This window comes from Heloderma suspectum, chromosome 2 (assembly GCF_057233095.1).
Source record: "Heloderma suspectum isolate Gila_16-S chromosome 2, 16-S_ref, whole genome shotgun sequence".
NCBI lineage: Eukaryota > Metazoa > Chordata > Lepidosauria > Squamata > Helodermatidae > Heloderma > Heloderma suspectum.
Window position 1 is genome coordinate 22,394,091 of NC_139459.1, and position 12,051 is coordinate 22,406,141.

General features: G+C 42.4%; 1 protein-coding gene across 4 annotated transcripts in view; it reads left to right on the forward strand.

The window, feature by feature from the left end:
• Positions 1 to 11,740, forward strand: part of WDR7 (WD repeat domain 7) — a 307,789-nt gene extending 296,049 nt beyond the window's left edge. For 2 of the 4 annotated variants that reach the window (XM_084832964.1, XM_084832959.1), the window contains one exon: positions 264 to 4,281. In XM_084832964.1, the coding sequence (XP_084689090.1) occupies positions 264 to 467 (204 nt within the window). In that variant the 3' untranslated portion in view covers positions 468 to 4,281. Of the gene's footprint in view, positions 1 to 263; positions 4,282 to 10,978 lie in introns of those variants that run through there. The other 2 variants (XM_084832960.1, XM_084832962.1) reach the window with 2 other exon arrangements.
• Positions 11,741 to 12,051: the final 311 nt, after the last annotated feature.

Genomic DNA, 12,051 nt, shown 5'->3' on the forward strand with positions numbered 1-12,051 from the left:
ATCATATGGCCCAAGGAGGGCTGGGTGGGGGGCCATCCAGCACCCCACTGAAAAGTAGTTCTGTACCCCTGGTGTAAGATGAATGAAATGAAACTTAAATTGAAGGTCATATATAGGTGGAAGCCACAGGACGTCTTATTGAAGGGCCTCTCTAAACATTTAAAGAGAGCTCCTCTACATTTTACACTACCATGTTCTTCATAAGCAAGTCCTTGGATGTTGATAGTGATTGAATGTTGCTCTCTTTTTTGTCCCGATGGCAGATGAACATTTCACTTTTGGGAAGTATCGGAATGCTGAATTCTGCACCGCAGCTTCGTTGTATTAAAACGTACCAGGTGCCCCCTGTTCAACCTGCATCTCCTGGCTCCCACAATGCCCTCAAACTGGCCAGGCTCATCTGGACTTCCAACCGCAATGTTATTCTTATGGCACATGATGGCAAAGAACATCGATTTATGGTGTAGAGTCAGGGTGTGTGTGTGTATGTGTGTGTTTTCTTGCTCTAAATACAATTTTGTTTTGAAATCCCCTGTAATTCTATCTCCCTCTTTGTGATCTTAACACTGGAGGTTCCATGCCAGCGTCCACAAAAGTTATCAGCGGGAATGGCCAGATGGCATTTGCACTGCTTGTTTCTCTACAGCAGAGCCCAGCTTAAGCCACTGTTGACGGAAAGGGGTGCACACCAGCTCAGCAGCCTATATAGCAGTTACAGCAGTCATGCCAGCATGCAGTGTCCTTCCCTTATCAGTAGGTGGGGCTGGGGGTGGTGGGGGGAAAGACCTTGAGAAAGCAGCTGTGGCATGGGTTGTGGCTGAGATTCTGGAAGAACTCGAGTTTATAGTTGTTTTTAAAAAATCACGACATTTGAACTGGGTTGAATCTAATCACTATGAGAACAGGGTTTAAATTCAGAACCATTTTTCTTTATGAAGTATTTTGAATTTTAATGTTTACTGAAAGCTTATATGTTTACATGGATATTCTTCCAGTGGCTCTTGGAGGATGTCTGGGTTAGGATTTTTAGGCCACATTCTAAACCTTGGCGGGGTGGGGGGAGGGCATCTGCATGGACATGCAGCTCCCCGTGTGCATTCTCTTGCCATGTCTTTACTTACATAAAAGAATCAGATGGTCCCTATGTGCATAGGAGCTCCCCTGTGCCCACTAGAGCTACACGCTCGCAACATTAAAGGTTTATTGTATCTGTCAGGCTTGGGACTTCTCGAGAGAATGTATGGGAAAGTGGATTTCCTACTTCCTTGGAACCGGCATGCTTCCTCATATACATTTTTGATTGATTTACAAATGATGGCATACCTTAATGAGTTAAGGGGTACTGTTACGTTTTTGATGTCAGAGAAAAGAGAATATTATCACCTGTGATGTTAATTTTTTAATGAAAATTTGCAAGGTTTGGAGAAAAACAGTGTATTTTTTTTTCTTTGCTGCAAATATAGATACTTGTGTGCATAAGTATTCTCTCTCACAGGTTTTCTTGCACTGGGCCGGCAAGGACATATGGGTCCCTCACATTGGCACCACTGAATTTATTGCGATATAAACTGATCATGATACAGCACATTTGCAACATTTTTATTTCATTAAAGGACAGAGATTTAAAAGCTGGAAGCATCTGATGAAACACATCACTGGTCATTATTGCAGGAAGTATTAAAAAAAAGTTAATCTATGATTCAGTTTCAGTACTTTTCAGCATTTTCCCTAATGGATCCATTTGTAATGTAAACGGTGTTCACATATCTCCCATGTCTTGCATATTTATTGTCTGAAAAGTGCCTGGGTTTTGTTCATAGGACAGTGGGGAAACATGAAGAAAATATTTTATTTAAATGCTTCTGTGTGTGCATGTATTATTGTGTGCTTCTAGCTTGCATTCCCTTTGCTCTAAATCTGGGAAACATGCAGAGAGAATGCTCTCAGGGTATGCATGCTAACATGTTCAACAAAAATGGGGTCAGTAGAGTAAAAAGTAGAATTTGAAAAATGAAGAAAAGTGATAGCTTCTGAGTTGAAAACATTAGGTGCATTATTTTAAGCACTGCTTCTGCTTAAATGAAAATATTGAGAGTAGAAATAATGAGAGTTGTGCAAGAGTAGTTCAGCATCCTTGCTTTCTTCCCACTTCTTTCAGCAGGCTTTTCATCTGAGCAGTTCTTAGTAATTTGCATACATTGATCTTTTGTTAAACGACTAGGTGGTCTGTTTAATACACTGTACATGTAACTTGGATTACATAGGCCACAATCAACATATCTATCTACTTGAGATTTTAAAAGCAGAGCAAGAAACTGAAGACCATTAAGAATGTTTATCTCCTAGTGCTGTAATCTTACATCCTTTTTAACTATGGCAAAGTTTAAATAGTGTGTGTTAAGTCGTAGTAAAAATTCTGTTGTTGAATTTCCACTTTTTTTTAATAGACCTAAGCAACGTGCATGTACATTGTATTTATGAAACATGGGTGTGGAATTTGGAAAAAGACAAGAAAGAATAGGCAGAACATGTACATTTTTGTCTATTGAATCAGAATGTTATGGCATAAATGAAGAAATACGTTTTGGTGCATTTCCCATGGACATTCCAGGGTCATCCTTACTTCTCTCTCTCTCTCTCTTTTTTTTTTTTACATAATTTTCTTTTTTGCTCATCCATTCCTTTTCTTATAGTTCCTGCAATCCAAAGCTCCAATTGGCTCCTTTGCTTACATGGGGCAGTATCCAGTGCTGTCACAGCACTAGCATAAACCAAAGATAGTGCAACATCATTAGCGCTTGCTAGGCAAAGGGGAAACGTTGTGATTTGCCATCACATTTCAGAGGCAAACCGCATCACTGCAATTTGGCAGCAAATCGGAGCCTTTTCTCTTTGCCTAGCAGGTGCTAATGACGTTGCGCTAACGTTGGTTTATGCTATTGCAACGTCATTAGCGCTAGTGCTGTGTCAGCACTGGATACTACCCAGGGAGCTCTGCATAATCAGGAAGTTGACTTGTCACTTCATTATTGGCTAATGGTTCTTGCATGTAGTGGGACTTAAGGCACAGACCACTCTTCAGCACTGAAGAAAACTGAAAGAGCAGGCCCACACGCATACTTTGGGCAGACCTTTATATTACAATAAGCACAGGGCTGCCACTGAAAATGGCATCCCTGTACCAGGTTCTTTCCCACTCCTCTTCAAAACATGTTGTAAAACATATCCATGTAACAGCATTATGAATGCCCCTGCCAGGAGTAATATGGGGCAGGTACGAAGAAACACATACCATTGTGACATCAGGTTACAGATAAGATTTACTACATAATAAAAGGGAAGAGTGGACAACCCAGCAAGTGACTGCTGTTTACATATGTTAGCAGCCCCTGTGTGTCTTGAAACATGGAGTTCCATTCTCTGTGTCTACCAGACCTGCTGCATTGTGCTGAATGGGTGCAAATCCACCTAGCATTGCTGCACTGTTTATGTTCATTTCACTGGGAATTGTGCAGTGGTTCTAGATATGTATTTGCAGTGGAGGATGTAAACTCAGTGATTTGCACCCATAAATACCCCATTAAAAAGTATGCTTAAAAATGTACTCCCTAAAACCAAGTATTTTTTTTAATGCAAGCATAGAAAAACACAGCCACATGCTTTCATCAATAAGAAGTAGTTTGGTCTTGTGGGTCTAAAATATTTTTACTGCTGTACTGGAATGCAGGGGCGGGGGGAATCTTAATATTATATCTTCTGCAGATATGTAACACATGGCACATTATGCCTGTAAAAGGAAAATTGGGGCTTTTAAACCAATAGGAAAGGCAGCCTACACAAAGGAGTAATTTAAAGAGGAGAATCAATATTTATGTACTAGTAACTGCAACAATCCACTAGGCCTCACACAACACTGAAATGGAGGCTGTGCTACCATAGCACTTAGTAGATTTTTGCCTAGAAGTCTTAATTTCCTTAACATCCTCTTATTCAAATCTGCACTTGAGTGACTTTCTCAGACCTCACTGCAAACTTCATCATGGCTTAGATCTTTCAGCACTGCAGTAAAATTTGTGTTGTCATTCCAGTGTAAGCTTTTAGTGTTTTATTGATTTGTTTAGTACTGTATTTGGATTTGTCCTTGTAAATGTAGAGACGTATGTGGCTTCATTGGCAGTTTACAAGCAAAAGATGACATGATGAGACACCTGTATGAAAATGTTTTCATGACTAAAGTCGTAGTGTATGGTAACTGATTAAAATGTCTGCCTCAAGAAACAACTTGACGCTTCCACTTATTGGCTGCTGCATGTACCAAATGGCCCTGTGTAGATAATGTTTCTGAAATAAATGCTAAACTGATCTGAAGAACGCTTCCTTCATATTACAATCCTCACTATGATTGCCACACTCATTTTGATTGATTGCACTAGGACTTAATGCAGGGGCACAGAAACTCCGTCCCAGGGACCAAATCCAGCCCTCCAGGGTTCCCCAGAAGGCCACGCTCCCTTTTCCCCAACCACTGATTGTTTGGTGGCCTCCTGGCTTTTGTGCAGGTTGAAATGCCTCTCCTAAAGCATAGATACTGGCAGCAAGAGCTTTAAGCTAAAATACGCTGGTATTTCTGGTTTTGGCCCCACCCCTTTTGCCTTTGACCCTGCCCACCACTAGTATGCAGCCCCTAAAAGCTTCTCTGAAGTGGAATCTGGCCCTTGGGCTGAAAGAGGTTCTGCACCCCTAGGCTAGTAACTAGGCCAAACTGAATGCTACAGGAAATACATAACTGCCAATGAAAACATCCATGAGAAATCTAGTTGTTCCCCACCCTCCATAACATCTAGAAGAAGTTAGGGCATATAGTGATGTGACAAAAGTCTATTCTCATCCCTGCAGCCCCACTGTCAGCCAGCAGTGTGTGGCAAGGACATGGAAATGCACATATTGTGATGTGACAACACAAGCTATGTTTGACTAGATGCCATGTGTTCACAATAATATCTACTTTGACCTTTAGTTTTACTCCCGCCTTAGTGGCTTTGGCAGAAAGGTGACATAAAAATACTAAAAATAACATTAATATATTCAATTTAAATGATACCTTTTGGTATTTGTCTAGAATAACATTTCATTATGGCAGTAGAGACTCGTCTTCAGAAGAACCACTTTATTCAGAAGGCAACATAAATTAGAAGATAATTTTTTGTGAACTGAAGAGAGCTTTGGCTATGAGGCGGTATAGAAATATAAAGAATCAATCAGCGAAGATAATCAATGGGGGAAGTGTTCTTTTTTAATTTTAGGGATGATATAATTTCATCCTGAAAGAAGAATATAGTTCTCTTATTTTAATTACACCCCCTGTAGTGCAGGAAAAAGCATGTCTCTTGCTGTCTCTCTCTTAAGAAACAGTGATTGAACCAAATTATTTACTGAGATGTTTAGACAAGAACAGCTTCCCATTGGGAATGAGACAGATCACGTGTTTCCTTCATCCAGCATTTGTGGGCTTGGATCTGCATACCTGTGGTATCAGTAGACTATTCTTCAGAGCAGATCATAACAAATAATTCAGCCTTTCTTTCTTTGAGGTTTTCCTGTAAGAAGGTAGAACACCATGGATTGAGGTGGTCATTACATAATAGAGGAGAGGGGGAGGCATCAGATAATCAGAGCGTTCATAATTGCAGCATTTCAAGCACCTCTTGATTCTCAAGGTGTGTTCCTGTGTTAAAATAATTGATGGCTTAAATATTTTTCCTATAGGTAGAATCTGCTCAGTAACCGTTCGACTGCTGATCACATAAACTGATCAAACGCAGAAAGGGCATGACATTAATAGGAAGGTAAAGCCAGGCAGTGCTGGATGAACTTTCACCTTTCACCTCTTCAGCTGACAGACAGAGCTGAGTGTTGAAAAAATCAATACTTAGGAGCCAGGAGGGAAATATTTCCAACCTCTAACTAGAGAATGTATTTTGACAAGGCCAAGATAATCCAAGCTGCACGGCAGAAAGAGAAAAGAAGACTCATTTTTAAAGCTTGACACTTCAAGGTGTTTTTGTACAATGGTTTAGAGAAAGCATCGATAACATACAAATACCAAAGGTCAAAAAGAAAAGCAGAGAAGAATTTCAGAAATTACATGCATTGTCTCCCTTCTGTTTACTTTGCCAAATAGCAAGATTGTAGTCAAGCTGTGATTACCATATATACACACGCGCACACACATTAAACAGCTAAATGATCCTGTGAATTCTACCAGCTTGTCCTGAAGAGTGGGGAGTGGCGAAGCTGGGGATTTACAGGCATCTCTGTTCTGCCTGAAGCAATTTCATTGTATAGCACATCTGCCTCTTGCTTACTCTCTGTTGTATTCTAGTACCGTCTTGTAGAAATTGCATATAATATTATCAAGTGAGTTGTTGAGGATTCTCTGGGGACATATATACATACAAAATTAGCTGGGAACTGATTAAGCCTGTTTTAGGTGTGTTTCACACATGAATGTATGCTAAAAACTGTGGCAGCTGCATGTGCGAACAGACTCCACTGGCAAACACTGAGGTGATATAAGAATTCTGCATAGTTACTGACTCTTACGCATGGAAGTCATCACATAATGTTTCAGTGATCAAGCAATGAATATTCAGCATGTGAGCCAGGCCTTAGATTACCTATTTCTGTTCCAGTCCCCATTTTTATTTTTATTAAAATATTTCTTGGCCATCTTTCAGTACAGGAGACCTCCCAAGGCAGTTTACAACAATAAAACTCATAATGAAAACCAATGCAGGTGGTAAAAACACTATAAAAACAGCAACAGCAGCAAACATTCTAAAAAAAAAAAAAAGTACCATAATAAAATAAAACTTAGAGCAGACAGCTGCCGCTACAACCCAGTCCATATGCTGGCATTAATCATCCAAAATAACGTTCAAGTCTGTTAGCTGGTACTACTGAAATAAGACAGTAACTATCAAGGTGGTTTCTCAAGCAACTGGACATAAATCGGGAACACAGTTGATGTGTTGGCTACACCTAAAGGTTTTCATGTCTCACTCTCCTCCTATCCCATTCTGCTACTTGGTCTTTCTTTGTCCTTTCTTGCCTTCATAGCAATATTACTAAGCTAAGCTTTTGGGTGTGTTCGCGCTGGACACATTGCGATGGAGTCTGTCACTGTCCTGGTCCGTGTGCTTTTTACAGAGGCCACTAATGCTCACTCCCCGCCAGCATGTTCCCTTATATTATGCAGGTGCACATGAAACAGTACCATTAGGAAACGTGGCAACTGTGGCAGAGGAGTGAGCAGCAGAGAGAAGTGACAGGCCATGGGAAGTGATGGGGACAGACGGAGGCAGAAAGCAGGGACTATAGCTCAGTGACACAGCACATGTATATCAAGACAGCTGTGGTTCCTGATCATATGTATGCAATGGTGGAGCTTAGTCCTTAGGTATTACACATGGGTGATCTCAGGTAGAGACCCATTTATGATCTAGTGCAGGGGTGGGCGGAGAGTAGTTCTCCAGATAATTTGAATTTTAACTCCCAGCAGTGGAGGCTGGTGGCTCCAATTTTGGTGGGGCAGTAAATCCATTCTGGGTTTCAGCCAGAACTCTAAAGGATCTATCCAAGCTGCTGAACCTATTTTGGAGCTAGGGGTCAGCACCTTGGAAAGCACCTTTAGAGTTCTGACTGAAACGCAGAATGGATTCACTGCCGCACCAAAATTGGAGCCACCAGCCTCCACTCACTCACAGCATTTCTGACCATTGACCATGCTGGCAAGGTCTTCTGGGAGTTGGAAGTCCAAAACATTTGGAGATCTGCCTTCTGCACATCCCTGTTCTATCGCACAGACACATTTCTTCAGCAAGCAGCCTTCCTAGTCACTGCAGTAAAGGAGGCACACATCCATTCTGATGCTTGGCGCTCCTCCCTTGAAAGAAATTAGGATGCTCTTGCAGGGGAATGAGCCTCAGAGGCACACACCTGCAAGAAACTGCTGAATGGGACACGTTTGCTCCCTGCATAAAGTTACTGGCAGTCCAGTCTTGGGCATGGGTACTCAGAAGCAAGTCCTACGGATTCAATACTATAGCCTTCAAATACATGTACATGGGATTGCAGCTGTGGACGCTTCCCGTGTAATTAGCTTGGAGTTCCAACTCTATGTCCTAGTTCAGGCATTAGGCAATTCCCATGAGATTTTCTGCAGGATCATATGGGGCCTCCACTGAGCTCAAGACCAGTGAGGTTCATGTGGAGGTGCCAATTACATGAAGTGGTGCTTCCACATGGGTTTTATACAGACACCTGACCAGCTCAAAAACTGGCTCCTGAGATCACAGAAATCGCAGCAGCCATGTGCAGATAACCAGTATGGAGGCACTGGTTCATATTGGTGATGCCTCCATGCAATCCTTGCCAAATCCAACAGTCTGGCCATTCTTGATTTATTTATTTATTTATTTATTGCATTTATACCCCGCCTTTTTTCCTCTTGCAAGGAACCCAAGGCGGCTTACATTATCCTCCTCTCCATTTTATCCTCACAACAACAACCCTGTGAGGTGGGTTGGGCTGAGAGTCTATGACTGACCCAAAGTCACACAGTGAGCTTCCATGGCCGAGTGGGGCCTAGAACCTGGATCTCCCAGCTTCTAGTCCAACACACTTGCCACTACAGCACACTTGATGGCCTTGAAAGTAGCCATCCGAACTTGGCCAAGGGTATTCTAAGTTGCCACTGTTCTGTCAGTGGAAGCAGCTACCAGGTGTGTTTTTATTTCCATGCGAAGCCATGGACAGCAATCATTTCATCATGTTTTACAGTATTTACAATTTACTGTTACCTGTTGCAAAGTAACATAGGATTTTGCTTTATACCAAGCCAAACTGATTGGCACTCCCAGGTTTCACACAGGAGTCTGTTGTATCCCCTACCTGGGGAAGAAAGGCATGTGCTATACTGCGGGCCTTTCACTAAAATCAAATTAAATATCCCATAAAAAATATAGAGAAACTGTTCATCTCTCCCCCAACACACACGCACACACATGCACGTGCACACGCACACCCTTCTCCTTGTATTACTGCAGCCCCCGGAAGGTAGCCAGAAGAAAAAGGTCTTTCAGTGCATGTGCTAAAGCCTGAGCATATTTTGTATCTTCAAAGAAAGAATGTACTATAATTAAACCTTGGTGCAAGGATAGTATTTCAAGAAGGCATCCTCTTGGTCTTTATGGTGCTTAAGGAAGCTGTTTCATGGGCATGTTGGAAATGTATAAATGCTTGAACTCAAAATCTGCACCATGAGAATAAGGCCAATCAACAAAGCCGTTTCTGGGTCCCTTTACTCTCTGAAGCAAGACTCCTGGCTCCAAGGAGATGGGACTATTTTCTTTTACACAGTGTAACCTAAGGAGAGAGAAAGAGAGAGAAGCAGGGAACAGGTCTCTGCCCTGACAAATTTACACTCTGAATTTTGTCCAGGGACCAGGTAAGAGGGAAAGGAAGAAAGGCAAGTGTAAATAGGAGGAAGGAAAGGAAAGGTTCCTCCTGTGCAAGCACCGGGTCATTACTGACCCCTAGAGGGACGTCGCTTGCGCTGGCGTTTTTATGGCAGACTGTAGCGGGGTGGTTTGCCATTGCCTTCCCCAGTCGTGACTACCTTTCCCCCAGCAAGCTGGGTACTCATTTTACCGACCTCGAAAGGATGGAAGGCTCAGTTGACCTGAGCCAGCTACCCAAGACCTGGCTTCCACTGGGATCGTACTCAGGTCGTGGGGAGAGTTTTGGTTGCAATACTGCCGCCTACCACTCTGCGCCACATGAGGCTCATAAATAGATGTGGCTATAGTACAAATGCAGTTACACACACTAAGCCTTGGTTTGGACTGGGGTATGTATGGACTAAAGCAGGTACAGGCAACTTGTAGCCCTCCAGATGGTTTTGCCTACAACTCCCATCAGCCCTAGCCAATGATGGGATGATGGGAGTTGTAGATGGATGATGTGAGGGATGATGGGAGTTGTGAGGGGTGATGGGAGTTGTAGGCCAAAACATCTGGAGGGCTGCAAATTGCCCACCCCTAGACTAAAGGACTAAGCCAACAGCCTTACCAAAGAAAAGGTAGTTTTGGGGAGGGTTTTGATGGAAGAGAAAAAGTTGTCCAAGAAGACAATTCCAAATATAAGGGGAACATAAGAGAGATAGCAGGGTAGGTTATGGGAGTAGGAGGACTTTGGGGCATTGTATAAATATGTAAGTAAAGTTTTAGTTCCCCAAACATTTGGAGTTAGTTCATATTATCTATATGGTTTATGCTGGCTAATGTAGTTTTTTTGGTAATGTAGGCTTAATGGTGATGATATGCCATAAATGTATGTGGTGCCTTGAAAAGTACAAGAGAGTAGGTTCCCCTTTCTAAGAGGTTTATAAAATTCAACACAGGAGAGCCAACAGAAGAAGGAGAGGATGGACATCGTGGGAAGAAATTTCAGTTATTTTTAATCATCTTTTATTTTGAATTTATTTCTATTTTGCTACTTTGTATTGTAATATTGTGTACCACTTCGAAGACCTTTTAAATATTGATATCAGAATTTTGGTATACCATACAACAAGACGTGAACTCTTTCTTTCTTTCTTTCTTTCTTTCTTTCTTTCTTTCTTTCTTTCTTTCCACAACAATGAAAGACACAGACGAGGCTGAGAATGGGATGCATTCTTAGCAACAGGAGAGGCATCTCTCCAAACTGTAACACAGCACTGAATCTGAACTGGTGCAAATTGCTTAATGGCTATGGCCACCTACTGGCTAATTACTTCAATATCACAGATGATCCATCAGTTGTAAGCTCTGCAAACTCCACTTGGAGAAAGATACCTGTGATGAGAGGGGGCACTTGAGATCTATAGGGAAAATATTATTACAGGAAATTACAACTGTCTGCTCTTTTGTTGTAGAAAACAGGCTTCTGTTCCTGCCCAAGCGTTGCAGGGCTTCTAACCGTCAGCATAATGGCATCCCCACGTGGACAATGCGAGTGCCTTTTCTAACACACAGTACGTAACCCTTGTCTCAAGGCCTTCTGAATGGTAAGATATGCCCCTTGCAAGTGAAAAGCAAATTTTGCTTCAAAATGCAGAGACTGGCTGAAAGCAAAACTGCAACCCAAGTATTGTTCAAAGATTTTTGCAGCGTCTAATACTGCTATCATCATCACCATTGTCATCTTCGTCATAATTGTTTTTACTTTACATTACACATATTTCTTAGAAACAGCAGCCACAACTGATAGTTTCCTGAAAAATTAGTTGATCATAAATTGATTCTTATCCATGCAATGGGATTTAAAAAGAAGAAAATGCTGATGACTTCTCAGTATAAGAAGATCATCTATATTACGCACCAATTCTATGCATATTTACTCTGCAGAAAATCACACTGAATTCAATGGCGTTACTCCTAAGGGTTACTAGTCCTCATAGTTGCAAACAAAAACTTTCACAAGGTAAAAACAGGCTTGTCTGAAGGCTGTGACACTAGAAGGAGCTCTGGGTGGGGTTTCCAATGGCCATGGAAAAAGGCATTCATTAAAATTAGACATTTAGCTTCTAGTTTCAGAAGGGAAGTGGGCAATGCAGCCCCAGGGCAAGTTCTCTCACTGTCTGAGGTGAGAGAGAACTCACACCCCTTCCCGCCACTGCATGGTACCCCCTTCCCCTTATCCTTGCTGTCGCCACATTGGTTCTCTGGAGAGCCACGCAGCTGCAAGAAGTGGATGCGGAGCTCTTGGGAGAGCCCTGCAGCCACTTCTTCTGACCATGGTGCCCTCAAAAGAGCCAGCACAGTAGCAAAGGTGAAGGGGGCAGGCGACGAGGGAAACGGGGTGGCAAATGCCACAGCATGAGAGAGGTTGGCGGGGCTCTCCAGAGCATCTGCTGGAGGCAGCAAGGCAGTGGGGCAACAGCACCAGGCCTTCCTAATGGGGGTGTGGGGGAAGCGGTGCCATTCACTGCTCCTCCTTCTCCGCCAC